Here is a 27,971-nt window from a genome sequence, read left to right on the forward strand (position 1 = left end):
ACTTTCACTGCCATGGCTGGGGTTCAGTCCCTGGTCAGGGAACCGAGATCCCGCAAGCTGCATATGTGCTTGTGCTTAGTCACTCAGTTGTGTCTGACTCTTTGAGACCCCATGGACTATAGCCCGCCAGGCTTCTCTGTCCATGGGGATTCTCCAGGCAAGAATACTGGAGTGGGTTGCCATTTCCTCCTCCAGGGGATCTTGCCAACCCAGGGATTGAACCCAGGTCTCCCACGTTGCAGGCGGATTCTTTACCAGCTGAGCTACCAGAGAAGCTACCATGCAAACTGTATAGTGTAGCCAAAAGAAAAAATGAATACATGAATGAAAGGAGGCTGGCCAGGCAAGATTTTTTATTTGTTTGTTTCTAAATATTTATTTATTTGGCTGCGTCGAGTCTTGGTTGTTGTGGCATACAGGCTTTTTGTTGCAGCAAGCAGGCTTCATTGCCCCACAGCATATGGATCTTAGTTCCCCCACCAGGGATCAAACCCATGTCTCCTACATTTGATGGTGGATCCTTAACCGCTGGACCACCAGGGAAGTCCCAATGGCCAGCAGTTTTAGAAGTCATTTTGTAAACTTGTGGAAATAGTCGATCTTCCAAGGATGAGAATTCTGCTTACTTCTGAAAGGAAGGAGGTGGAAGGCAGTCTTGGCATCACCACTGCTAAGTCCTTCCAGAGCCCAGTGGGCCCCAGGCAGAGAAGCTCTGAGCCTGGGAGGCTAAGGGGTTAATTCAGAGCCTCTCAAAAGAAGCAGGATGTGGATCAAGAAGGAAAAAAGGAGCTTTGAAAGAGGGATTAAACAAGTGTGAGTTAGGACCCAACTCGGGCTAGGGCAACTCTGAGTGCTTCTTTTAGAACCATCTCCTGGGTTCTCCCTTGTTGCTGAGCTCTGGTTTATCTTGAATAACATCAGCAACAACAACAATAAACAATAATGACTTCTTCAGCATTTACTTGATTCTAGATTAATACAACCTACTTTATATGCATTACTCATTTCATCCTCATAACAGCTCTACTTTTCTTCGTTTTCATGCCAAAAAAATGAAAGTTCAAAAAGGTAAGCTGCTTATCTAAGCCCAACAGTGGGAGAATTGGGATTCAAAGTCAGATCTTTCTGGATCCAGAGTTATCTTAAAGCTGCTTCTAAAGAGTTACTTTAGAAGCCCTGGCCAGCTTCTAAATTGCCCTCTCTCCCATCCTAGCAAGTTTGACCTGGAAGGAACTACCTTCCAGCCAGTTTGGCTTCCTGAAAAGAGATGATTTTGTGAAAATGCTTATGCCTATACATGGACTAATAAGTTTTCACACTCTCCTGAAAACCTGCTTAAGTGGCTTACAAAGGTGCAGAGTCCTTCAGGCACATAGCAGGTGCTCAAAAAAGGTCTGTTTGGTTGGGATCTGTTCCAGGGTGAAGTTGGTGGGTGAGAGCTTTAGGGGAGCAACCAGACTGTGGACCTCAAGAAGCAGAGCTGCTTGTGGGAGAAGGGTGACCCACGGGGAAAAGGTGACTCCTGAGAGACAGGGGGAAAGTTCCCTGGGCCCTCTCACCTGTTGCACTAAATTTCTGCTTGTTGAGCAGTGTAGCTACAGTCAAGAATCCTGCTGCCTGGCCCGTCACCTAGGAGGCGTTACCTGGAGCCCCATGGGTTCTACCCTATGGATGAATCTTTGAATCTTTTTTGTAAAGTAAAATTGGGTTCAGGACTCCTCATTGGCTCAGCTTCCCTGGTGGCTTAGATGGTAAAGCGTCTGCCTGCAACGCGGGAGACCCATGTTCGATCCCTGGGTTGGGAAGATCTCCTGGAGAAGGAAATGGCAACCCACTCCAGTATTCTTGCCTGGAGAATCCCACAGACAGAGGAGCCTGGTAGGCTACAGTCCATGGGGTTGCAAAGAGCCGGACACAACTGAGCCACCTTCATACTCATTGGCTCATCAGAGCTTTGTGACAAAATTGTAATCTACCTTTCTCTGTAAAATGTTTATAAACCTTTGATCTATAATTGCCCTATTTTTATAAGGTCAGTCCCCTAAAGAAAGTGAGAACATCTAAGGTGGCATCGAGACTGTTTTTCAAAGGAAAGAGATTTCTCTGTTGTACTTACAGTCTGACCTATTGTTCTAAACACTTCCTCCGGAAGTGCATTCATCACGGATGTTCTTTCTTTTGTCTTTAGTGGAAAAGGCTACCATCCGACCAGCTAAAAGCATGGACTCACTGTGCTCAGTGCCTGTGGAAGGTAAGCTCTCCCAGCTGGGTTGGGAACTGGGAATCACGGCTGGAGGAGTGGCGCCCCCACACAGGACTTGCTTCAGCAACCCCAGAAGCTGCTCATCTCCAGTCTTGCTCACACGCAATCCCCCAGGCCCAGACTCCTCCATGACCCTGAACTTCAGACGCCCACATAGCCCCTTCTCCCAGAGGCCTGTTTCTCCAGCCTTCCTCCAACCGTAGCTGGAGACAACAGCCTCTTTACATTCCATCCTGAAGCAGATAATAGATCAACACCTGAAAACTAAGGCAGAAGTGGCTCCCTCTTGGGGCATAAAGAAGAGTTTTGAATTTAGGTGTTTCCATAGGCATTGGCTTCATTGTGTTTGTCAATTCAGGATTTTGAGTTGGGAGATTCATTCCTTCATTCATTAATAAACACCGACGGCACCAGCCTGGCACACAGCTGGTCCTCGCTTATTGGAGTAGATGCGCACACAGCTGCATGCCAGCCGACACCCATCACCAAAGCAGCACCTCACCACATTGGTTCTTACAGCTTCAGCCTTAAGAGACTGACACGCTGTCGCCCTCACTTCTGTTTTTGTTAACTAACAAGCTAACAAGGATTTTTGTAGTTAGCAAGCATTGCTACAACTTGAAAGACCCAGGGCTTCCCTAGCAGCAGGCTGTTTAAACTCCCCCATACTTAAACCGTAACTTTCCAGTCCAAAATAATACAAGATATTTTGCTCTTTGATAAATGAGGCAGCCTGAAACAAAACAGAAAATCTTTAGAAATGACTTTGAAAAAAATAATTCTAAACTTGTAAAATATTCAGTGAGGTCTTTTTAAGCGGACACGATCCTTTTAGCATTTTCACACCTTTATATTCATCACTTTGCTTGATTCTGAAACCTCTTGGGGGCAGTTCTTGCCCAGTTTTGCAGAATTTAATATTTCAAAAGCTAGGTCACCACTTCCGTGGGCATTGGGGAGGTTATCTAACCTCTCAAGTCTGGTTTTTTCATGTGTTCAGGGAGATAATTACACTTCTCCTACAGAGTGTTTTTAAGAATTTTAAATCCAATGTTATCTAAGATGTAGCACTTTGTGAGAATTCTTTTCCAGATCCCTGGCAATTCGGTTGCTGTCCCCTCAGCTTCGTTATTTCCCATACAGACTTTTCTTTGCCTTCACTTCTAAGTTAGTCAGGAGCTCACTCCTCGCAGCTGTGCTTTCTAACATTTAGTTAATTTACATTTCTAGTTTCTGAGCCTCTGAATCAGCAGGAAGAAGCCTGGGAAAAGGCAGAAAGGTCTAGCTGAGGACGGCATCTCTTTCCTTGCTGGGAAATCTAACCCCTGTCTGGGTCCATCTGCCAGAGAAAACTTAATAAGTTTTAAAGTTTTAAAATGAAACAAGACTCTGTTATTTTGGCCTTTTTGTCTTCACCTTCATTTTGAGCAAACACCATTTTGTCATCTCCCATCATCTTTTTATTTTTTCATGATCTACATTTAATGCTTGGTGGATGACTGTTCCATTTAGCCATTTCAGCAGTATCTTTCTTTTGGAAACTGCTCTACCTGCAAAGTTTAACTCAGATACATGTGTTGTTGTTCAGTTGCTCAGTCATGTCAGACTCTTTTTGACCCCATGGACTGCAGCATGTCAGGCTTCCCTGTCTTTCACTATCCTTCCCTGTCCCAGAGTTTGCTCAAATTCATGTCCATTGAGTCGGTGATGCCCTCCAACTCTCTCATCCTCTGTCGTCCCCTTCTCCTCCTGCTCTCCACTTTTCCTAGCATCAGGGTCCTTTTCCAGTGAGTCGACTCTTCACATCAGGTGGCCAAAGTATTGGAGCTTCAGCTTCAGCATCAGTCCTTCTGGTGAATATTCAGGGTTGATTTCCTTTAGAATTGACTGGTTTGGTCTCCTTGCAGTCCAAGGGACTCTTAAGAGAGTCTTCTCCAGCACACAATTCAAAAGCATCTATTCTTCAACTTTCAGTCTTCTTTATGGTCCAACTCTTACATCCATATGTGACCTCTGGAAAAACCATAGGTTTGACTATGATACATGTGACACAGCAGAAGGTTCTATCAAGATATCATAAGAAAATTCTGTGCACATGTTTCCTCTTGTCAACCAAATGTTAGGTACCTGTCTTTATTAGGATAGCTATACCCTTATTGATGAGCTTCCCTGCTGGCTCAGTGGTAAAGAATCTACCTGCCAATGCAGGAGACACAGCTTCCATCTCTGGGTCAGGAAGATCCCCAGCGGAAGGAAATGGCAACCCACTGCAGTATTCTCGCCTGGGAAATCCCTTTGACAGAGGAGCCTGGTGGGCTACAGTCCATGGGTCACTAAAGAGTCGGACACGACTGAGTGACTAAACAACAACATACCCTTATTAGCATGCTGTGCCCTTCCAGTCTTGCCAGTATTCATTCAAGTATTGTGTGCTGGTCCTTCCTGGAAGTCTCTGCAGTGAGGCCTGTACTCAGACTGCTGACCAGGTTTGTTTGCTTTTTCACCAGGGAAAGAAACCAAAGGAAATTTCAATCGAACCGTCACCACTGGTGGATTTTTCATCCCAGCAGCGAAAATGCACTCGACTAGCACTGGCAGCTCCTGTGACCTCAGCAAGCAGGAGGGCGAATGGGGCCAGGAGGGGATGCCGGCAGGGGCGGAAGGCGGCTTTGATGTGGGTGGAGACCGAAGCCAGCCGCAAGGGGCTCAGGCCCGGGGCCCGCCTGAGCAGCTGAAGGTGTTCCGACCCATTGAAGATCCTGAGAGCGAGCAAACAGCCCCGAAGATGCTGGGCATGTTCTACACCTCAAACGACAGCCCCAGCAGATCTGTCTTTACCAGCAGCCTCTTCCAAATGGAGCCTTCTCCCCGTCACCAGCGCAAGGCCCTGAACATTTCCAAGCCCTTTGCCGTATCTGTGCCACTCCGTGTATCAGCTGTCATCAGCACCAACAGCACCCCATGCCGAACCCCCCCAAAGGAGCTACAGTCTCTTTCCAGCCTGGAAGAGTTTTCTTTCCAGGGCTCAGACAGTGGAGATTGGCCCGAAGAGGAGAAGCCACTGAGTGCTGAGACTTCTACAGGTAAAAGAGGAGGAGAGGGTCTCTTTCCATTGCAAGAGAGGAAAAACCAAACTTAAACATTGTCTTGTTGCAAGACAATGTAGAGAAGTGGTTAGGACCATGGGCTCTGGAGCCAGCCTGCCTGGTTACAAGTCCAGGATCAGCCATTTTGCTGTACAGTCTTCAACAAGTTTACATAACCACTCCATGCCTCAGCTTCTTGATCTGTAAAATGGGAATATTAAATTGTGAGTATTAGTTAATACATGTAAAGCTTTCAGAACAGGGTCTAGTACATAGCAAGTACGGTGTAAATGTTACTTGTTATTATTTTATTCATTCATATAGTGAGAAGGAAGGGGAGGGAAACTCACGGAATGGAATGCAGAGCTGGAATTGGGGATTCAGCTCTTCCAGACACAATCTCTCCATCCACCCATCCCAAATTTCTACCTCACGTCTGCCGGGAACATGGCTAGCAGCCTGAGCAATGAGAAGGAGCATCTACCTCTCAGTTTCCTTGTATCAAACACAGCGAGGACTCTGATTGGGTCTGCTTGGGTCACGTGCCCAGCCTTGGGCCAATCACTGTGGCTGGACAAATAGGATTCTAAGATTGGCCAAGCTTGAGTCTCTGGGCCCTCTCTGGGGTGAGAACCAACAACCAACTGTGAGCAACACAAAAGGGAAATAGTGAGAACCTCAGAGGAAAGGATGACTGAGAGACAAACCAACAGATTCTCATTGTGGTTTAAGAATATTTCTGTCTCAATTAGCAGCAGCAACTTTTTCTGATTACTTATCATGATGTCAGGCACTGTCCTAAGGGTTCTACATGAGTTATCTCATTTCTTCTCACAACAACTCTTTGAGGTTATTATATAGGTGCTAGTATCCCTGTTTGCTAAGAGAGGAATTTGTTAACTTGCCTGAGGGCTCCTAGCAAGGGCATATAAAAGTCAGGATTTTAATCCAGACTTTTAGAAAATCCAAGCATTCTGCCATGCTCCCTCTCATGTTTGCTATGGGCTGTAGGGTTACAAAGATTCTTAAAATGCAGTCCCTTCCCCCAGCAAGCTCACAGGCTAGGAAGGGAAGCTGAAGCCCTGAGCCCTCCTGCAGCACAGGGTGAACTGGTAGAAGTAGCCTAACACCCTCCTTGGGCTTTTTTTTTTTTTCTTTTTTGAGAATTTATTTTTTACATTGAAGTATAGTTGATTTATAGTGTTGTGTTAATTTTTGCTGTACAGCAAAGTGATTCAGTTATACATACAAATACATTTTTAATATTCTTTCCCATTAAAGTTTGTCATAGGATGTTGAATATAGTTATCTGTGCTACACAGTGGGACCTTGTTGTTTGTCCATTCCATATGTAACAGTTTACATCTGCTAACCGCATCCTCCCGAAAGCCCTCCCACTTGGCAGGCACAAGTCTGTTCTCTCTGCCCACGAGTCTGTTTCTGTTTTGCAGACAGGTTCATTTGTGTCATATTTTAAAGGTTTTTTTTGACCTGGACCATTTTTAAAGTCTTTATTGAATTGTCACAATATTGTTTCTGTTTTACGTTTTGTTTTTTTGGCCACAAGGCATGTGGGATCTTAGTTCCCCAACCAGGGATTGAACCCACACCCCCTACCATGCAAGGTGAAGTATTAACCACTGGACTGCCAGGGAAGTTCCCATTTGTGTCATATTTTAGATTCCATATTCAAGTAATATCCACGTACAAGTGATATCAGATGCTGTTTGTCTTTCTCTTTCTGACTTACTTCACTTAGGATGATAATCTCTAGTTGCATCCGTGTTGCTGCAAATGGCATTATTTCATTCTTTTTGTGGCTGAGTAGTATTCCATTGTACATATGTATCACATCTCCTTTATCCATTCATCTGTTTATGGGCATTTAGGTTTTTCCACATCTTGGCTATTATGAACAGTGCTGCTATGAATGTAGGGGTGCATGTATCTTTTTTGATTGTAGTTTTGTCTGGATCTATGCTCCATTGGGCTTTTTGAATGAAGGAGCACATAAGTTCCCAAAATGTTATGAAAGAGGGGTTCAGAAAAGAGATCAATAGCATGGAGCAGTCCTCTCAGGAGGATTCCAGGAATCCTTCTCAGAAGTGGTGACATTTGGGCCTTTATTAACGTGTAGGACTTTTTAATGCAGAAGATATGGAAAAGGGTGTTCTGCGCCGAGAGGCACTGGACCATTATGAGAAGTGTATAGATTTTGGACTCCAGCTGGAAGGGTCCAGATTTGAGCTTCACCACTTTGGGGCAGCATGAGAGCTGGTTGGTATCTCTGAGCCTGTTTCTCTTCTGCAGAGCAGAGATGGCTCCTGTCTCAAGGGCTGGGATGAGTTCTGCACGGGAGATTGTTCATGAAATGCCTGCTTAGAGTGTGGCCCTCAGAGGACGCTCAGTAAACATTCTCCTCCCCCTTCCCTTCAGGATGGGGCACAAGAGGGGTAAAAACTCAGAGGTGTTAAGTGACACCCTGTCTGGAGAATGCTCTATGGGCTGGTGTGGGGTGAAACAGGGTGAGGGCTAGAAGAGGAAGTGAAACCTGTGAAGAAAAAAGTGTTTCTAAAGGCTTTTATGTGACTGGTTGTCCTTCTTAAAAGAGAGGGTCCCCAGGACCCAAGAGGTCTTTGGCAGACAATCTGTTATCTTTTTTACCCTCTCTCCTTCCATCTCTCTAAATCAGAATACCCAGTCTGTATCAAATTGGTCTTGGAAAGACACTGATGGAGGTGCCAGCCTGCTTCCCTGACTGTGACTAGTGACAGCCAGGGCAGAATGAGGGACCTCATAGGAGGCAGCCATGTGACTCTAGGACCAGTGGCCAGAGGGAGATGCCAGAAGTTTCAGGGACATTGCGGGGCAGGTGGGGGCTTACCTTTGTCTCTGGTGGGGTTAGGTTAACATCGGTTCTAATTACCTTCATAATTATTCCAAATGAAGAACTCCACCTTCCTTAATACATTATTTTTTATTTCTTCTGTGCAAAGCAATAGTTAAAAGAAAAAGAATTAAGACAATTTTCCAGGTAACCCGATTCAAAGTTTTAGTCACTCTGCTCAAACCCATTCTTCTACTTTTGGCCAAACTTCTACTTCCATCCCATCTACCAAAACTCTCATGGCCATGCTGACCTTCAAGGGAGGCTGAGAAGTGTGGCTGACTGGATGATCAGGTACCTAGCTAAACTTGAGTGGCTGAGATGGTTCTATTTCAAAATTAGGAAGAGAAAGGATACTAGGGGACATTAGAAGTCTCCATCTCCATGGTCACCCACTTCATATATAAAGCATCCCATGTGGCAATCTGACAATGCCCTTCCTCCTCTTTTGAGCTACAGAGACTCCTTTACAGCTTACAAGTATCCAGCCACAGCAAGTACTGGACTGCTAGTCCCTTACACGATAGTTTCTTGACATAGGTACTGCCTCTGTGCTGAGAAGCTTAAGCCAGGGATGGGCATCACATACGAGTGGAAAGAAAATGGTAACCCAATGGCTTAGCCACACACAGGTAATAACAGTGAATGCTGTAGGAAGTGGAGAGGGAGAGTGCAGTCTGGAGAGGCTCCATAAGATATGTTATTAGGTTACTATCTTGAAATGGGGAAGGTTTGAGTCTCAGGAAGGACCAGAGCAGGGAAGTATAAGGCCGGTCAGGGGTACTGGGTCTGCTCACTGTCTACCCCAGGGAGTGGGAGGAGAGTGGACATGTGGCCGGGCCAGAGTGAGGAGGGCTTTGAGCAGGACAGAGAGTGATCTGAACAAGCTCACATGTAATGCAGGCCTTTCTTCCACTCCTCGCTTTAAGAGTCTACGGTCAACAAATGGAAGATCCCGAGCTTTGCAAAAAGAGACAGTGGCCAACATCCAACTAAGAGATCTTAGTAGAAGGGGAAGAAAACATTTTTTTTTTAAATCACTGATGCATTACCCTTTTACCCAGAAGTTTCACTTCCAAAAATTTGTCCTAAATAAGTAGCTGCACAAGCACAAAATGTGTATGCATATCATGGCATTATTTATAATAGCAAAAGACGGGACACATCTCAAACGTCATCTTTAGGAGATGGATTGAATAACTAGGATGCATTCCCATAGTTGAATTCCATGGGATTCATAGCCTTGTGAGCCCTGCACCACTTCCTCAGGTTCTTATGCATCCGCGAGGGATAGTTTCTTTGCACAATTCTGTCTCAAGTGTCTGCCTTGTGTTTCTGGTTTTCTGCCTCGGGGCTTTTTCTGAAGGGAGACTCTTACCCAGCCCTTGCTCAGGAGAGCCCAGAAGTGTGGAGTTTAACTAAGGCAGCTGTCAACCAGTAGGCGATGGGAGTCAGTGGGCTAATGAGCCTGCTGCCCACCCTTGGTGGAATAACTCTGGGGCACATTTCCTCATGGCTCTTCAGAGGGTCACCGAGGACTGCATTCTGGTTGCTCTGGTTGTGGTAACACTTTATTGACATTTCCTCCATCTCACCCCCTCACTCCTGTTTCCAGGGAGCACCTTTCAAATAAGCTGCCTGCTGCCAGGCCCTTGACTAAGGCTCTATTTTGAGGGGAACTCAAACTCAGCCACATCCTAAAGAAAATGAAAGTTGCTCAGTCATGCCCATCTCTTCGCGATCCCGTGGACTATACAGTCCGTTGAATTCTCTAAGCTTAAATACTGGAATGGGTAGTCTTTTACGTCTCCAGGGGATCTTCCCAACCCAGGGATTAAACCCAGGTCTCCTGCATTGCCGGCGGATTCTTTACTAGCTGAGCCACAAGGCAAGCCCACATCCTAAAGAACAGTCAATTTCGTTATATACTAACATGGCATAGACTTCAAGATAGGTTCTTAAGTAAAAAAACGCAAAGCAAGAACAGTATAGATCACATGTGTAATATAGATCATATTACACATTTGTGTAATAAAGGTGGGGAATGAAAAATAGATGGTACAAGTATCTGCTTATCCATGCAGAAATGAACTATGGCAGAATAAACCAGAAACTAATAAAAATGGTTCTCCATAGGAGACAGTGAGGGTGTGAAACAGACTGGAAGCAACACAGGGATGAAAGCTAAACTTTTCTGAGGTCATTGTTTCATATAATTTTAACTTTTCAACTCTGTAGTTGTTTTACATATTCAAAAACTAAATTAAATTTCAAAAAACAAGCCTGCCAAGTGATGGGCAGGAGAAAACAGCACTGTTGTCAGGTCTGAAGTGTTATTCGTTCTGACCTCAGGATGCTGTTACTGGGTCTGACTGAGCTTCAAGGCCATCGTGTGGTCAGAAGCCTTGAGTTAAGTCACCAGCATAACTAGTGGCAATGAAAAGAATTTGTTCTTAATCAATCAACTTTCCTGAGCTTGTACTCTATGTCAGACTCTATAGTAGGCGCTTTGCCTCCCTAATCTTCTTTATCTTTACAACAGCCCTGTAATATGTTATTATATAGTATTATGCCATGTACCAAGATTACAAGATTCATTGAGAAACTAACATTTGAACTCAGGCTTCTTTAATTCCAATGTAAATAATATCACTGAGGATCTTCTATATAACCAGCACTGTGCAAGGTATGGAGACTTTATCCTACACTGTGGAAACAGCCTTATATGGTGAAATAGGACCTTCTTCATGAAAGGCATTAGGGGCCAAACATGAGATTTGCTGCCTCTACTCTCTCTGTCTGCTGTTTAAGATCAGAGTTGAATCACTTTAGATGTAAATATATATCCAAGTGAATGTGCAGGTAGTCCCTGAGAAGAGTCACATAGGAAGCTGCAGTCATAATCATAATACATCTTTGTAGCTTGGTGTAGATAACAGATTTCTGTGACCTTAGACAGCAAGCAAAAGACTGGATTAGTACCAGGTTTCTCAACCTCAACACTACTGACATTTTGGACTGGGTAACTGTGGGGGTTTGTCTTATGCTTTGTAGGATATTTAGAAGTGTTCCTGGCTTCCGCCCACTAGATGTCAGTAGCCACTTCTCCCACCTGGTTGCAACAACCAGCAGTGTCTCCAGACATTGCCAAATGTCCCCTGGAGAGGGGAGGACTCAATGGTTCCCAGTTGAAAACAACTGGACCAGATGATCTTCGAGGTCCCTCCCACTTCCAGCATTCTGAGACTCTGGGATCTGAGGACAGATCATTGATAGGAGGAAAGGGTAAAGAATGTGAGGGAGTAGTGAGCTGGGAGAATCCCCTCCATCCTTGTGAAGCAGAGCTAGTCCAGGACTATGACTGTGCTGGGAATGGCCCCTCTTGACATGGAGTCTCCTTCAGCTGATAACTCTTATCCTCATTGCAGCATCTGTACCTAAGAAGGCAGCTCTCGAGAATACCAAGCCAGGACCAGACACGGTGAGAACACTGGAATGCAGCAAAGGCCTTCCCCTGGAGCCAGGCACCCAAGTGGAGGAGAAGAAAACCTCAGAAAGCCCCCTGGGTTCTCAGCATTCAAGTGAATTAGAGAAGAAGCTGGATGCAGAGAAGGTGGTGGAGGAGAGTGGCGAGACTAGCCAGGTGGCGGCCAGCGCTCTGCAGGAGAACCCCGGGGCCAGAGCCGAAGCAGTGTTTCTCCATGAGATGGTAAGGTAGACTCACTGCCTGGTCCAGTCAGTAGGGTCTTCATTTTTCAAGGGCTCTTGGTACAGTTTAAAGTTTTTTGTTGCTGTTTGTTTACTTGTTTGAAGAACCAGTCTATGCCAAAGAGACTTCAGGGCACAGCATTCTAATCAGGTCTGGGATTTTTTTTTTCTGCAGTGAACTTTTCAGGGGTCCTGTGGTGATAATAAGTAACCATTCAGCTCAAGTTCCCTAGGACAAACTCAGCTCTAAATATTTCTGACCTGAAGTAACCATAAATCAGTAATTTGCTGGGAATGTGATGACATTCAATCCAGAAAGCAGGACAAAACCTGCTTGTCATGTCCTGGGCCCAAACATGATGACCACTCATGGGGGCCAGCTCTCTTCTTCCAGACATTCTGGGTAGACGTTATCTGTGCTTGTTTGTGAAAATCTTCTGTAAGATTTTCAGGATCTATTCCTTCCTCCTATGGCTCTGGAGAACTTTAAACATGATGCCAGAGCATACTGAACCTTTCCCACCTTTCAGAGGTGGGATTTTCCAAGGTTCTGGGGGAAGGGATATCATTGCTTAAGCTGAAGTTTGAGGAGGTTTTCCAGGGACACCGAGAGAGGAGTCTTGCATTTGGGAAATACCTCTGGTGACCTGAGTGTGACTTGGAGGAGTATGCCAGAGGAGAAAAGGACTTTGCCTTTTAAGTAGCTTTCAGGAACTTGGTCTCTGGGATGGGTATAAAAGGCTTATGGGCTAAAGTTAGGGCAGTGCAGGGCCACCACAGTGGCCTCCAGAGGGCTGATTAAGGGTTCCTGTAAAGTATGTTTGTATTTATAGAAAGAGAAAGATGCAAACATTATTTTGGGGATTGAACTCTGGGAGGGATAAAGTATGAATTGCATTGCTTTGAGAAGCAGATGAAGTTTATGGTAGGAGAACCAGGCTGGATTCATGAGAACAAGTAAAAGCAGCAATTCATTCATTCATTTAAAAACATGTATTAAATACCTATATTGTGTGAGACACACTGCTGAGCACTGGGATCACTACAGTGTACAAGATGATCACCATCTCTGTCTTCTTGGAGATGACAGCTTAATAGATAGAAAGATCACAAACCAAGTCTTTTCTAGGATGCTATGGAAGTATGGTTTCTGTGGGAGCATGTCACAGGAGGGCTCAACCTAGTCAGAGGGAGGAGGGGGTTCATGGGGGTCAGAGAAGGCATCTCTGAAAAATAGATATTTCTATTCAGAACTTAAGCTAGGAGAAAGGGGTAGGGAGCAGAATAGGTAGGGAGAGACTCCCAGGCAGAAAGAGTAAGATGTGCCATGAATCTGAAATGGGAAAGAGTACAGAACATTCAAGGAACAAGAACAAGGCTGGAGAATGGGAACATGGACTAGAGAAAGTGAGGCTCAGAGCAAAGCGTGGGTCACGTCATGCAGGGTTGCTTGGAAGGGATTTGGAGCTTAACCTAAGGGCAATGGAAACTCTTCTGATTTGCTCAGAATTTTATAGTTTAAAAAAGAACAACTATTTTATTATTATTTATTTTTTGTTGCGGCACCTGGGCTTTCCCTAATCGTTGTGAGTGGGGGCTACTCTTCACTATAGCTTCTCACTGTGGTGGCATCTTTTTGTGGCGCACAGGCTCTAGGCATAGGGGCCTTGGTAGTTGCAGCACTTGGGCTCAGTAGCTGTGGCACACAGGTGTAAGTTGCCCATGGCATGCGGAGTCTTCCCATACCAGGAACTGAACCCATGTCCCCTGCATTGGCAGGTGGATTCTTAACCACTGTACTACCAGGGAAGTCTCATTTTGCTATTTTTCATTCTTTTTTCTTTTAATATGTATCATATCTTTTTTCATTGTGAAATATGTATTTCATTAGTAAGAAGGGATAGCTGTATTTATTTGGAAAGCAGGTGTCAGGGCAGGAGTTAACATTTCATTCCACTGGGAGAACCTCATTTTTATGAGCCATTGGATCAATCTGAAGTTATATGAGATCAGGGATTGGGTTGGTTTTATAAGGCAACAATGAACAGGGGTTAAGTGCTTATGTTCAGGTGTAGACTAACCTAGATTTCAATCCTGATCTGCTGCTCTGTGACTTTGGCAAAATGTTTAATTTGTTTGAACATAGGTTGCCTCATCTCCAAAATGGGAGTAATTACAGTAGCATTTATCTTTTAGGGTTCTTGGGACAAGTAAGAAAACACGTTTAATGTGTGTTGTGGTACACCGTGAGCATTAATAAACATCTTCAGTCACCATTAGTGCCCTATCCTTTGTGTGCTGGGGTAGTGCAGCTGGTAGTGCAGACCCTTCTCTCCCTGGGAAACTGTGCCCAGTGTCTTTGGTTCGAAAGTAATCAGTTTCTTGATGTTTTTCAGGATGAAGATGATCTGGTCAACGCCCTGATCTGGTCTGAGATTCAACAGGAGCTGAAAATTATTGAATCTGAGGAGGAACTCTCCTCCTTGGCACCACCTGCTCTAAAGATCAGCCCAACTCAGCCTATTCTTGAATCTAGTCCAGGGCCTTTTGCTTCCCCGGAGCCCCCTGGGAGCTCCACCCCAGCTCCAGTCTCCGCCCCTCTGGAGGAGTGGACTAAGAATCCAACCAATCAGAGCACACTGGGCACTTCCACAGCAGCCAATAGAGAAAAGCTGGAGACAGCCGGCATCCTCCCTAGATCTGAGCCAGACCCCGAAAAGGGCCAGCGCCCAGACCCTGCCAGCCTGACTCCTCTGGAAATAGTTCCATTGGAGAAGTCTTCTCCACAAACAAGGATGGAAGTGGGAGCCCCAGGGAATCTGTCTCCTCTGCTCCCACCTGCTGCTCCCCCTCCAACACCTTTAGAGGAGGAACCTCGAGTCCAACTATTGACGAGTGGCCCTGAGAGAGAAGACTCATCTGGGAATTTGAGAACCAATCCATATGCAGACCAAATGAAGTCCAAAGGCAGCCCTGAGATCCCTAGCCTTTGTCAGGGAGACAAGGCCTCTTCAGAAGAAAGTGAAAAGCAAAATTCAAAGAATCCTGCTCCTGAGAGCAAAGGCTCTAGTTTTCCTAGCCCAACCAGGGAGGCCGAGATTTCCCCACAAGGAGAGGAGGACATAGCCCACTCAGTACAGGAACCCTCAGACTGTGATGACGACGACACTGTGACAGACATTGCCCAGCATGGCCTGGAGATGGTGGAGCCCTGGGAGGAGCCCCAGTGGGTGACAAGTCCCCTGCACTCACCCACCCTTAAAGATGTACAAGAGACCCAGATGCAGGGCCCCCAGGGCCACCGACTAGAAAAGAGGCTTTCTCACAGGCCCAGCCTTCGCCAGAGCCATTCTCTAGATGGCAAAACCATGGTTAAGAGCCAGTGGACTCTCAAGGGTTCCTCCTCCAGCAGCTGTGCTGATCTTGAAGCAGAAAGGAATTCCAACCCCCTGCAGCCCTTGGCACCCAGGAGTGAGATTACTGGATGGGATGAGAAAGCCAAGAGGTCCTTTCAAGAGCTCTCTGGCCTGAAAAGGACAGAGGTTCCTCCTAAGCAGAAGGCACCAGGTGGTTCACAGCCCGCATCAGCAGAATCCAGCCCTGTCGGTCTAGCAGAAGGAAAGGAACTGGGACCACACGTGGGGCCACACAACCCTCGGGTTGAGCCTGGTGGTGATCCCGAGCCAGACAGCAGCAAGGAGAACTCACCTGGTGTGCAGGACCACACCTCACCTGGAGAGCATCCCCCTAAGTTCCAGCGCAAGAGTAGTGAGGGTGGGGCCCCGAAGGGGAAAAACAGGCCTTCGTCTCTCAACTTGGACTCCACCATTCCCATCATTGACCTTTTCCGGTTTGAGAATGCAGCCTCATTTGGGTCACCTGAAGTGCACCTCTCTGAGCCAGGAGACCCAAAGGTCACATGGCTGACCTCATCTCATGGTAAAGTAGACCCCTGGAGGGTTTACTCCCAGGACTCTCAGGACCTGGACATGGTTGCCCATGCCCTGACGGGCCGCCGTAACTCAGCTCCTGTGAGTGTGTCAGCTGTGAGAACCTCTTTCATGGTCAAAATGTGCCAGGCCAGGGCAGTCCCAGTCATCCCACCCAAGATTCAGTACACTCAGATCCCACAGCCCCTGCCCTCTCAGAGCTCAGAGGAGAGTGGGGCTCAGCCCCTGGAGAGGAACCAAGAGGAAGCTGGCTCCACTGGTGGGACCTCTCAGAAACTTACCAAAGATGATTCTCTCTCTTCCTTGGAAAGCCCAAGGGAAGAAAAGCCAAAGCAAGATACAGGAGCCATTGAATCCTTGCCAGTGGATACCACTGCATCTCACGTGTGTGAGGGACCCACCCTTTCTCCAGAACCAGGTTTGGCCAACCTGCTGACCACTCAGGATGCAGTAGTACAGTGTAGAAAGCGCACATCAGAGACAGAGCCATCTGGGGACAACCTTCTTTCTTCAAAAATAGAGCGCTCATCAGGGGGTTCTAAGCCTTTCCATAGGTCTAGACCAGGAAGACCTCAGAGCCTAATCTTATTCAGTCCTCCTTTCCCCATTATGGACCACCCACCCCCCTCATCTACAGGGACAGATTCCAAGGTCCTGCTGTCCCCTATCAGAAGTCCCACCCAGACAATTTCCCCTGGCCTGCTTTGTGGGGAGTTGGCAGAAAACACATGGGTCACACCAGAAGGGGTTACACTTAGGAATAAAATGACCATCCCTAAGAATGGCCAGAGACTAGAGACCTCAACAAGCTGTTTTTACCAGCCCCAGCGGAGATCAGTGATTCTGGATGGAAGAAGTGGAAGGCAAATAGAATGACATCAGTTCGCCTGCTGGTACCTGAGAAAATGTCATGATTCATCTGGAAGTTATTACAAAGGCTCCTTGCCTATATTCCAGGCAGAGGTTATCCAAGTTTGGGCTTATTTTGGCCTCTTCTTCTCTTTCTTTAGCCTTTTGACCATTTATTAATTAGGCCATTTGCCAGAAGAGAGGTCAGGGGAAGGACAAGAGATGACATTTAAATAAGCCTACTTGAGCAGGCAGGGAAAGTTCAGGTAAGGGAAAAGGATGAAATGCTGGCCTCCAGTGATATGTGGGGCTTAAACCGTTGCATCACTCCCCCGTTGCCATTATCTAGTGCTGTTAAGAGGTGGATGTGAGAATATCTTTTGAAAGAGAAACCCTTTGCCTATGTTGACAAATGTTGCTATTGAGGTTTAAAGGCCTCCTATTTACTTCATGCTTTTTAATGCTCTTTAAAGCATGTGTTCTTTTAGACCAGTTTTCTGATAAGCTTTGTAAAAGTGTACTATCCAGAGTAGAAGCAGGTTTGGAAATGCAAACTAACATACACTTCAATATCCAAGTGGGTGAATTTACCCATGCTTTCCCTGAATCCCTGCAGACCTGTCCCAGATGGCTCCATACACCAGCATAGAAAATCAGAATGTATTCTCCAGAGCAGACTCTGAGACTGGTGCAATTCAAGAAGACTTTCTGGGTCTGGCTTTTATTAATTTGGGACTCCACTGTCCTGCCTCTGATTTATGAGTTCAGTAGTTGGGGAGGATGGGAGCTGAGCTGAGGGCTACCTCAGTGAAATGTGCTGAATCTTCATTTAGGTGTGATAGTGAAGTGATCTGCTCTCCTTCCAGTGTCTGAGTTCATGAACAGGATGCCATCATAGAGAAAAGCCTCACACATAGGCAGAACTACACTCTAAACGTGCAGTGCTTAAATCAGTGGGACATTTGTAAAAAAAAAACCTCTAGCTCAGCTTCACTTTCTTTCCTCAGCTGGGATCTGAGTATAGGAGAAGATAAGGGGGGAATCCTAGGAGGAGAGAGAAGGACCCATGCAGGGCGGCCATCATTCCCGCTTGATCAGAGCTGCGCTTCTTGATGCCTTCCTTCCTCATTGTCCCTCCGTTGCTGAACAGCAGCTTTGAGGCACTCCTCCCCTTTCCATAGTCCTCCTCACCCACCACCCACCCCAGGTGCTCAGACTTGCTCTTCTCCTGTGTGTACGCAAGCAGAAGCAATAAACCAATCTGATCTTATTTTCGTTATTTAGAACATCAAGTGGTTCTTTGCAACTGTAAAGAGAAAGGATGATTAACATAACCTGCTGACAGATTTTTGGTGCTTTTTCCAAAAAGGGCGTCTTCACAGGAGCCCTGCTCAAGGCAAAACCCATCAAGGTATCAACACTTTCAGACCTTCGAGGACAACTATCTTGTTTGAAAAACAAAGGAAGTATAGGACCTATTTTTAGCCCTGTGTACCTCTTCTCAGGTTCAAGGCTGGCTGAACTCTGTCCAGAAGCTCAGTCACTGCACATATTTCTCTTAAGAGCTAGCAGTACCTCTGGGCTGACCTCACAACCGAGGCTGGTACTGGGCTGGCTTAGGAGCTGAACTGAAGTTACCTCCTCTAGTGAGAAATTGGAAGCTGATGTCCTGCAACAGTTACGTGTTGCTCTTTCTCTTCTTTCTGATAAGCCTTACTGAGTTTGAAGCTTTGTCCTATGCCTTTTAAGTCAGTATCTATGGCAGAGATAACTGGCAGGCCAGCCCATGCGCTCTGCTCTCAGAGGACCCTGAGTGAGCAAGGGGAACAGTTAATAGGCCTTTGGCCTGTGTGTTTTGCATTCTCATTGGGTGAGTAAAATATCAGACCAACAGCCAGTGAGATGTAAACCCATAAGAAAAGTCCTTCAAGCATAGTATTTTCCCCCTAGGCAAGCAAGGTGAGGGAGTATAGTGGTGTCAGATGAGAAGGGCCACATTCATATTTGAAAAGGACATTTCTGCCTTATCAAATGTGGCCCGTAGGCGTTATGTCAACATCAGTACACTGTGGTATCTACGTTTTGATAAAGATCATGTTCCAGTTAGCAGGTGAGAGAAGGAGGGAACTGCACTTTTCTTCACCATCAGAACTCTGAGCCGAGTAACTAGTTTATGATGATTTTAAATTTTTTGTTTGTAACACTTAGAGGATATATTTTAATCTGGGCATAGACTGAGAAGTCGCCATTAACAAGTGAGTTCAACTTGAGGCACCCATGTAGATTTATTAAATGACTGCCGTGTTTCTTAGATTCTGACATCTTTTATTTGTAGCATCTTCAGGGGTTTTATGTGTGGATGTCATCATGAAATAACAACTGAAGATATTCCCTACTCTGAGCTTTCCTGCCCAATCAATCCAGAAGGCCTTGGAAGCTGACTCACCTTCTTGGTCAATGTCCTGCTGCTAAAGTGTGGACCTCTCCATCTTCATAAGCTTCCTGGGGAAAGCCTAGCACTGATGACATTCCATTGCATTACAGGGAAAACTCATTACATTCATACGCTTGAAATTGTTCCCCCCAAATCTGAGATTACCTATTTGGATATCCACTTGGGACTGAAAAATGAACCCCTCTGAGAATGGCTGGATGGAAATTAGACTGCCTGCTTCTATCCAGGGGAAGCAAGAGAAGAGGTGCTGCTGTTTATAGGAGGATCTACACGCTGCCCTAGATAGGGCTACAGAAACAGATTCTCAAAGGGCTATTGGTCCTCAATATGGGGGTAGCTCAAATTCAACTATTGGGCCTCAACATGGGGGTGGCTGATTTAAAACTTGAATTTAAAGTGAAAAACATGCATATTCTAATGTTTCTTTCAGTGTTAATGGCTGCTTAAAAGGATGATAACCTATATTTTGGCAAAATGGCCCTTGCAAGCCAACCTTTTCCCCCCACTTTTTTGCCAAAATGTACCAGGTAGAAGGAATGTGGCTTTTACTCTCTGCTTCAAATGGAATATGAAGAGGCCTGACCCAAAACCCCATTAAGACACTGTTAGCCTAATCTAAGCCTTAAAATTCAAAATATTGGCCAAGGCAAAATTCCGTATTCTGGGGAGATTAAAAATGTAAACATCATCAACAGACAATATTTGGCAAGATCTTAGTAATATTTGGGCACTCAAGAACTCTGGAATTCTTGAAGAATCTAATGAAAAGGGGGAGAAGGATGGTAGCAAATGAAATGGCCTATAAGCAACTAGTAGCAAGATTTAGAGCCATTAAGTTACCAAATGAAAGCAGAAGGGGGAAACAAGTAGCAACTTAGCATCTTCTAATATGATTGCTAATAGTGTGCAAGTTACCCACTGACTTTAATCAAATTAAACACAATTACAAATCCAGAAGGTACTAGGAAGACATTCAGGTTTTGAGAATTTTGCTTTGATCAATTGACACAATTAGAGTGGTGACTAAGAATAAACCTGAGGTTTTGCATGGTCTTAACTGTCGGACACGACTGAGCGACTGAACTGAATTAGTTTGGCTGTGAAATCCTCTTGGATCTTTGCAAATGAACCAGGTAACATCAGGGTTCCATACTCCACTTCCATTCATCACAAAATGGGTTAACTCCTGTTGGTGATGAAGTCATAGGTCCAAGATATATTGTTACTTTCATGTCTAATGTTTAACACATGGTAATAACATTTGCCTCAAGTTGGGTGGAGCAGTCATTTGTCTACACAGGCCTGTTCTGCCTGAAAAGCTGTTGGGAAACAGGATTCATTTGTCTGGGGTTGTAATGGGAGAGGTTCAGGGAAGGTCCATTTCCCCCCAGGGACTGATTAGAGTCATGTTCTAACATGTCCTATCTGATGACAATGTGAATCTTGGAGTTAAGTGTTGCCAGGAGTGTGATCTTAGATGTCTCTAGCAGGAAGATGAGTTCAAAATGTGGAATGACAAAGACTGTGTCCTCCTTTGTCAACACCTTCCTAATAAAGGTAGAGAGGGAGTGAGTACCTTTCCAAGCATGGAGAGAAATGGGAGATGGTGGAAGCATGATGGCTGAAGATCAGGGTCAGTCCAGATGGTGTAAACTTGGGGCCGCCACTGATTCGACTGACACACAGGAAATCTAGGAGCACTAGGTTTATGAGCAATACAGGGATCACTTCTAGGAGGATGGAGGGTGTGGTTAAATATAAGAAGCCCATGAAATACAGAGTCCTGTGTTTTACTGGATGAATCACAATGCTTTGCATTAATTTAATGCCATAGTACTTCCTGGCTTATAATTCTGTAAGGTAAAGCACTTTCTCAAAGGAGTCTATCGGAAAGCCACACGATTTCAGCTGTTTGTTGAGCTTGATAAATGTTTCCAAAGATATAATCAAAATGTTTTTCTATTGATTAAAGAAGCATAAATATTAAACCTATCCATAGAGACATTTAAGTGTAATTAAAAGATTGTTATGCTTTAAAGTGTACTCTAATAAATGATATATAATGCTCATGATGGCACTATGAACTAGAAGACATGGGTCATCTACATCAATAATAGGAAAAGTGGATTATATGCCTTCTGGCTCATTGTTCTAGTTTGTTTTGTTTGATTTTTTTATTACTTCAAGGTTTGGTCTCCTCAAGGCAAAAATCCTGATTTGCTTCAGTAAAATTTTCTTGCTTTTGTTATCTTGCATTTTAATAATTGTCAAATATTTACAACTTCACTCTCTTACTGTTGCAGTCATACATGTCACCCAAGATACCCGGTATAAATCAATGGATGTTATAATGAAAAATGAGAAGAAAAAAAAGTTATTCTCAGAACTCCACCGTTTAAGGAGTTATGTGGATCTACCTACAGAAATGTGAACTCACATTCAAGTTTTTCTATTGCTTGAGTTAGGGAGGACTGTTTGTTTCAGTGATTTTTGTTAATGGTGCTCTGAAGGAAAAAAAGCAAAGTTTGCTGTCCTGGCATATATTACCTCAGAAGGGGGTTGCAGGGAGTGGGGGAAAGGCACTCAATGAGTTTAAATGTCAGGCCTTAAAAAATATGATACTGCCTAGGCTCCCAACTTGGTGATATTTGCAGTGAAAAGTAGTTACCAAGAGGATTAAAATTCAAGCATTTTGGGAATATCCTATTTAGAACTTTATACCAGTCAGGCCTGCTCCTCTTCCTTCATTACTGTTATAAATGCCTTTTTTTCTTATGCACTCCCAGATCCCCACACTCCTTTGTTTCCCTCCTGAGCGAGCCCACCACCCTTCCCCATTTCCAGTCTGGCAACAACAGTTCCCCTCACTCCTGATCTTTCCTCCAGTTCCTCAGGGTCCCCCCCTCCTTGCAGTCTCTTCACTGAATGTTGCCTCCACTTCGACTTCAATAAAACCTTGACATTCACCTGAGGACAATTCTTTCTCTGCCCATTTCTCCCACATTATACAGACTAGGAAAAGCCCAGAAAATTTATCCAGTTTCCCACTCCTGCTTCTGCACCATTTCTTCCCATCTCATACAAAAGTCTCACTACTAGAATTTATGGCATCCAGCTATTTTAATTTTTCCATTCTTTGTGGCCCTGATATAATCCATGTCCCAGATTTCCAGTCTTTGGTACCAGGCTCCATTTCCTTTCTACCTCATGTCCCATCATCATCCTGGATGACTTCAATGTTCCTGAGGAAAATTTGCCACAACTGCTTACAGCTTTTGCCTCAACTGTTGCTTCCACAGTTACACATCAGGCTGTTTCATAACACAGAAATCTGTGATCTTAAACCCCCATATTCCTTTCTCAGAACTCTGTCTTTGCTTCATTTCTTCTACTTGCTCAAGATCACAGATGTCTGCCCCAGCCTTCCTCTATCGGATGGCCATTAGCCCCACCAGACTTCATCCTTCGCCTTTCCAGACCCCAAGTACATCATTACATCATCTGTTATTCTCATAACTTACTTGGCCACTCATCCTTCAGCTATGCCTGCATGGCAAACCTCCAAACCAGAGGCAGGACTCTTACCACCCAACTTCTCTACTCTTTTACTGTGTCTATTTAGAGTTCGACTAGAGAAAATCATAAAACCATGATGAAAGCCATTGTAAATTTATGGTTTATCACCTCAGCAGTGGCCTCATTCTCAAAACTCACACGGTATTCCAGATGGACCACTCCTTCCAAAACCTAATGGCTTCTTACTTCACAAGTTTATACAGACTTCCCTGATAGCTCAGTTGGTAAAAAGAATCCACCTGCAATGCAGGAGACCCCGGTTCGATTCCTGGGTTGGGAAGATCCACTGGAGAAAGGATAGGCCACCCACTCAAGTATTCTTGGGCTTCCCTTGTGGCTCAGCTGATAAAGAATCTGCCCACAATGTGGGAGACCTGGGTTCGATCCCTGGGTTGGGAAGATCCCCTGGAGAAGGGAAAGGCTACCCACTCTGGTATTCTGGCCTGGAGAATTCCATGGACTCTATAGTAGGGTCAGAGAGTCAGACATGACTGAGTGACTTTCCTGTTTATGCTTATGTTTCCTCCACCTCACACAATGCTTGTCTCTTTATTCCTGTGTGTACCTAAGCTTCTCAGAGGAAGCACTCCACCTTCATGCTCCATTAAATTTCTCCTGCTAAAGCTACCAGCAGTATCACACCGAAGCCAAGCCAAGTCTTGCCTTACCTCATATTCGATACTGTAATCATGACTCTGGAACCTCTTGATTCCTCTCTCTTGGACTTCCATTCCCTTTGCTTCACTTGAAAGCTTCCTCCTCCCTTGAATGTTGTTATTTATCAGAATTCCATCCTCTTTTCAGTCCACATACTTTCCCTCATTATTCATGTCCATAGCTTTTTCTATCACCCAGTAGTGGTGACACCTCACCCTCACTTTTCCTGTTTTCTCTTACACGGACTTTCAAAACGGTTGGCTAACTGATCTCCCTGCTTTAAGTCTCACATCCCCCCATTCTCCAAACCTAGCCTGTGTACAGCTGCCAAAGTTATCTAAGACAGTGGTTCTCATCAAAATCCCCTGGAGGGTGTGTTCAAACAGACTGTTGTATTCATCCAGAGTTTCGGACTCAGTTCAGGGGTAGGGCTTGATAATTTCCATTCCTAACAAGTTCCCAGGTAGGTGATCCTTATGCTGCTGGTCCAGAAGTTACACTTCCAGAACCCTTGACCTGAGAACTCTTTGGGTCATCCTAAGTCCTCAGCTTAAAATCTCTCATTAGATGTCCTTCTGTCCACTTAAGAATTATCATAAGTGCTTGTGAAAAGTGTTTATTACTGGGATTCACCCTCAAGATCCTTAGTAGATCTGATGCAGCCGAAGAATTACTCCTTTGACAATCTGTGACCTACAAGATAATAAAAATCTGAACCACTTAATGTGGAATTCAAGTTCCTCTGCAATCTATTCCTTGCCTAGCTCGTTAGCATTACTGAACTCTTCCTTAAAATCTGAGTTTTTGTATATACTGTTCACATTGCATGAGCCCTCCCTCCATCTCTGTAGTAAACTAGAGCTCCTTCAAAAGGCATCACGTGTGACTGATGCAGTGTAGCATCCCGACACTACAGTTCCCCAGCAAAGTTGATCACTTCTGCACTCTCTTGCATGTACTTCCTTCACTAAGCACTTTTGTGTTATAATTGACTGACTTCTCTGCCTTCTAGTTAATGCACTCTGAACATCAGTATCTCTGGTACTCAGCAGCATTTAGCACACAGTAATTGCTCAATAAATAGAAATGAGAGGGATTGTGTAGAGGTAATTGATAGGGAGGGAAGGGAAAGCAGCTTAGGAAACATGGAATCACAGTAAACATACTGAGGAGTTTCCATCATGCTAATGCATGTTACCCTCCTTAACTCAAGACACATTTACTCACCTTAAGCCATCCAGACAACTGGTCAAGCATCTTCCCTTTTGCAGTATCCCAAGTTCACCTAACTGACCTATACCATTTTTTTTCACACACCATTTCCCAACATTTAACAATTTTTAAAAAGCTATTTAATGGGCATGCATCTCCACCATCACTAAATAAAGATGGTGTCCTTTCACATGATCCCTAAAAACAGGATACACAAGTAACTAGTAATTCTCTCCTCTACCTGACTGTGACACCTACAAATGTCAGCCAAAATAGGTAGACAAAACTGAAGGGTTTTATCTCTGATGCTGTTGTATCTGGAACAAGGGGGTAACGTGCAATTCCGTTAGTCAAAATTTATTTATTATATTTGCTCATTTGTTTGGCCAGGCTGGCATCTGGTCCTTCTGTGCTACTTCTTTAGAACATGGCCAAGACAAGTCAAACCGGAAGGAGGAATCCTGTCAGCTTTCAAGACCGGCCTATTAATCTCTAACCAGTTACCTGGGCTACTTTACAGTGATAGAACCAATTTGGGGTCATTGTGATGAAACATCTTTGTGCCTCGGCAACCCATTTTACTCTTAGCTGTCAAGTAATCTCATCAAAATGTTAGTCAAAAGAAGCATATCTTGGGACTCCCCCAGTGGTCCAGCAGTTAAGACTCCATCTTCCAATGCAGGGGGCATGAGTTCAATCCCTGGTTGGGGAATTAAGAGCCCACATGTTGTGCAGTGTGGCCAGAAATAAAATAATAAAATTTTAAAAATTAAAAAAAGCAGCATATCATCAAGAGTCTAAGGAAAGTACACTGAAATGGCAGCTTTGCCACCTTCCCCAACTCCAAGAACCACCATATGTAGGCTGAACCACTTTACAAAAACCAACCCACACTGGTTGCTATTTTTCCAGTGCACCAATATTGTCGGGCTTCCCAGGTGGCACTAGTGGTAAACAATCCACTTGCCAATGCAGGAGACTTAAGAGACGTCGGTTCAACCCCTGGGTCAGGAAGATCCCCTGGAGGACAGCATGACAACTCACCCCAGTATTCTTGCCTGGAGAATCCCATGGACAGAGTCGTCTGGTGGGCTACAGTCCATGGGGTCACAAAGAGTTGGACACGATTGAAGCAACTTAGCACATAGCACACAAAATTGCTCCTACCTGAGGGATTGTCTCCTTGAGGATACCTTCCACTGGTGCCACTCCTAGCACTATTTCCTTATTCTGACTTCTCTTTACCACATTTATCACTACTAGCAAGAGACATTATATATGTTTATTTACAGCATATTTCGCACCTCCCATTCTGCATACTGTAAGCTCTATGAGGTAGGGCCTTTACGTTTCTTATTCGCTGCTATATCCCCAGTGCCTAAAATAGTGCCTGGTGGTCAACACATATTTGTTGAATGACTGAATACACTCAGAACGAATTCCAAATAATGTAACTTAAAAAAAAAAGTATATCCATCAAAACTTACGGAAACAATGGTCACACACAGCAGTCACTTAGGGTAGCTATATACACACCTATTCCTCACAGTGCTGTCTTTGCTGAAACCTGTTGGGAACTCTTTCAGAGCCAGTATAGGAATTATATGATTGTTTGTTTGTTTTTACTTCATAAGCCATATGTGTTTCAGCTGTCTTTGGTGAAATCTGTTGGGAACTGTTTTCAGGGCCAGTATTAGGAATTATATGATTATTTGTTTTTACTTCATAAGCCATATTGTGTTTCACCAAAAGCTTCACAGTGTAAAAAGGTCAAAATGAACATAGAAAACACATGAAAATGTATTTCAGGTTCTCAAGACAAGGCTCAGAAATTTAGTTGACTAGTGACATCAACTGACTGAGTATAGCCCCTTTCAAGAAAATGGACTGAAAGGGGTTAATACAGACATAAAGGTTCTGGAGTATGAAATTAAGAACACACACAGATCAAACTACTCGAGGAGAAAGAGGTAACTTCTCATATTTCCCTTCTACTCATAACTCCAAATAGGCCATGGTAGGGGGGTTGCTGCTAGACTGCATCCATTCCTCCAGTTACTTGGGTGTCTTCAACCTGCCAGACCCCAGGCCAGGGGATCTGTGCTCAACTTCTCCCACTGATCACACCCAACTTCTTCATAAGTTTGGGCGCTCTATCCTGTCCTTAAAAGTATTATTTCAAAACAGCTAACAAGAAAAGGAAAATCTTTTCAAGCAAAAGAAGTGGAAGAACAGGGAAAATGAGCTAATATCCTGTTTTAGGATAAGAGCTTTCACAAAAGTATATTTAAATGTCATAGGGCAGACAGAATGCAGATTTCCTACCTCAGAAATGCTTCTTCCCAGTAGGCAACAAAGAGAACCCCAACAGGACTTAAACCCACTCTTGCCCTATGCACTCCAATACTATCTGCCAGTCAAAAAACAAAACAAAAGATAATGAGTACTGTCAGGCAACTCCACTGATCTCTCTGTAACAATAAGGCCAACCAAAGACTAAAGATGAGGAGGACTGGGAGGAAAGCAGACACACAAAAGGTACCATGTCAAGTGATATATGAGATGTGTTCAGAAATGAATGAGTTATTCCAGGGCCATACAAACAAACCAATCTCTTTACTAGAGAGGCACACCTCTCCTCTGTATATTAGTCAAAATATACTAACACATGAAAGATCACATCACCTTGTTTATGGATACATTTAATATCCCTTGCCCTTCCCACCTTTCAAAACATAATAGTATACAAAATATAAAATATCTTAAATATTTATAAAAATCGCAAGAAAAAAATAGAACGTATGAAAATATTTTTATCTGAGTTCTCCCTCATTGTTGAGAGGCAGCTTAGTTTGCCTTGAGTTCGTAACTGTTGAGCGGATAGGAGTATGCCCTGCCTAATACTATTCTGTCCCGGAGGAGCTTAAATAAAACATAGTAGTTGCAGAAGAGGATGAGAGCCATGGAAAGTGTGTGGTTCCACTTCTCTGACCGCAGCAAGGAATAGAGCTGGTAGAAGACAACACTGCCCTCAATAAGGATAAGCAGATTTAACAGCCTTAATGGACGATGAAACAGGAACTGTAAGGAAGTTAAAAAGCAAAATGTTATTTCATAGAAAAGACGGCAGTTATTCTCACATTTTTTTCTAAAATCATTTTACAGTTATAGGCTCCTATGTACACTAATAAGTAGATCTGCTTATTGAATGTCAATCAGGCAGAGATCCAAACCCATTCTTTTTTGCTCAAGGTATAATGAAATACATTTTATTTCAATACCCCTGAGAAACAGAAAGGGATTTATCCAAAAGAAATCTTTCTCAAAA

General features: G+C 44.3%; 2 protein-coding genes across 4 annotated transcripts in view; one reads left to right on the top strand and one right to left on the bottom strand.

The window, feature by feature from the left end:
* The window catches only part of ARHGAP31 (Rho GTPase activating protein 31), a 129,241-nt gene extending 101,517 nt beyond the window's left edge, over nt 1-27,724 (top strand). For 2 of the 3 annotated variants that reach the window (XM_061395809.1, XM_061395658.1), the window contains exons 9-12: nt 2,189-2,251; nt 4,771-5,346; nt 11,665-11,945; nt 14,341-27,724. In XM_061395809.1, coding sequence (XP_061251793.1) covers nt 2,189-2,251; nt 4,771-5,346; nt 11,665-11,945; nt 14,341-16,770 — 3,350 coding nt within the window. In that variant the 3' untranslated portion in view covers nt 16,771-27,724. The remainder of the gene's footprint in view (nt 1-2,188; nt 2,252-4,770; nt 5,347-11,664; nt 11,946-14,340) is intronic. The other variant, XM_061395731.1, reaches the window with a different exon arrangement.
* The window catches only part of TMEM39A (transmembrane protein 39A), a 29,098-nt gene continuing 28,456 nt past the window's right edge, over nt 27,330-27,971 (bottom strand). Inside the window, exon 9 of the mRNA XM_061396477.1 lies at nt 27,330-27,724. Within this exon, the coding sequence (XP_061252461.1) occupies nt 27,491-27,724 (234 nt within the window). The 3' untranslated portion in view covers nt 27,330-27,490. The remainder of the gene's footprint in view (nt 27,725-27,971) is intronic.

The sequence above is a fragment of the Bos javanicus genome, chromosome 1 (assembly GCF_032452875.1).
Source record: "Bos javanicus breed banteng chromosome 1, ARS-OSU_banteng_1.0, whole genome shotgun sequence".
NCBI classification, from domain to species: domain Eukaryota; kingdom Metazoa; phylum Chordata; class Mammalia; order Artiodactyla; family Bovidae; genus Bos; species Bos javanicus.